Source organism: Egretta garzetta, unplaced genomic scaffold (assembly GCF_000687185.1).
Source record: "Egretta garzetta isolate BGI_Z169 unplaced genomic scaffold, ASM68718v1 scaffold67, whole genome shotgun sequence".
NCBI lineage: Eukaryota > Metazoa > Chordata > Aves > Pelecaniformes > Ardeidae > Egretta > Egretta garzetta.
The window spans coordinates 66,923-67,305 of NW_009260340.1; the positions used below are offsets into that span (position 1 = coordinate 66,923).

Genomic DNA, 383 nt, shown 5'->3' on the forward strand with positions numbered 1-383 from the left:
GGGATCAGGCACAGCTCCATCCCCCAGTGCCTCACCTCGCTGAGTGCGTTCTCCAGGCAGGTGGTGACGTCCTGGGCCAGGGCGACAGGGCAGCAGAGCCGCAGGTCGTTGAAGGCGACGAGGAGGCCGTTGAGGAAGCAGGCGAGGGGCGGGAAGTCCAGCAGCACCATGGGCGGCTGCAGCGTCCCCGGCTGGGCTGCAGGCACTGGCACCCCGGCACTGCCCCCCAGGGCGGCTGGGGCAGAGATGAGCGTGTAGGAATTCATCTCCTCCTGAAACTTCTCTACTGCCTCCTCCACCGCCTTCCTGAAAGCGGCGGCGGCCACGCGCTGGAAGAGGGGGGCCAGCTGCCCTCGGAAGTCGGCCCCCACCCTGCTGAAGGA

At 68.4% G+C, this 383-nt stretch overlaps 1 protein-coding gene across 1 annotated transcript in view; it reads right to left on the reverse strand.

Moving 5' to 3' along the window:
* The window catches only part of COG8 (component of oligomeric golgi complex 8), a gene marked incomplete at its 5' end in the record, with an annotated part of 4,206 nt that overhangs the window by 2,734 nt on the left and 1,089 nt on the right, over nt 1-383 (reverse strand). Inside the window, 1 exon segment of the mRNA XM_035898033.1 lies at nt 36-382. Within this exon segment, the coding sequence (XP_035753926.1) occupies nt 36-382 (347 nt within the window).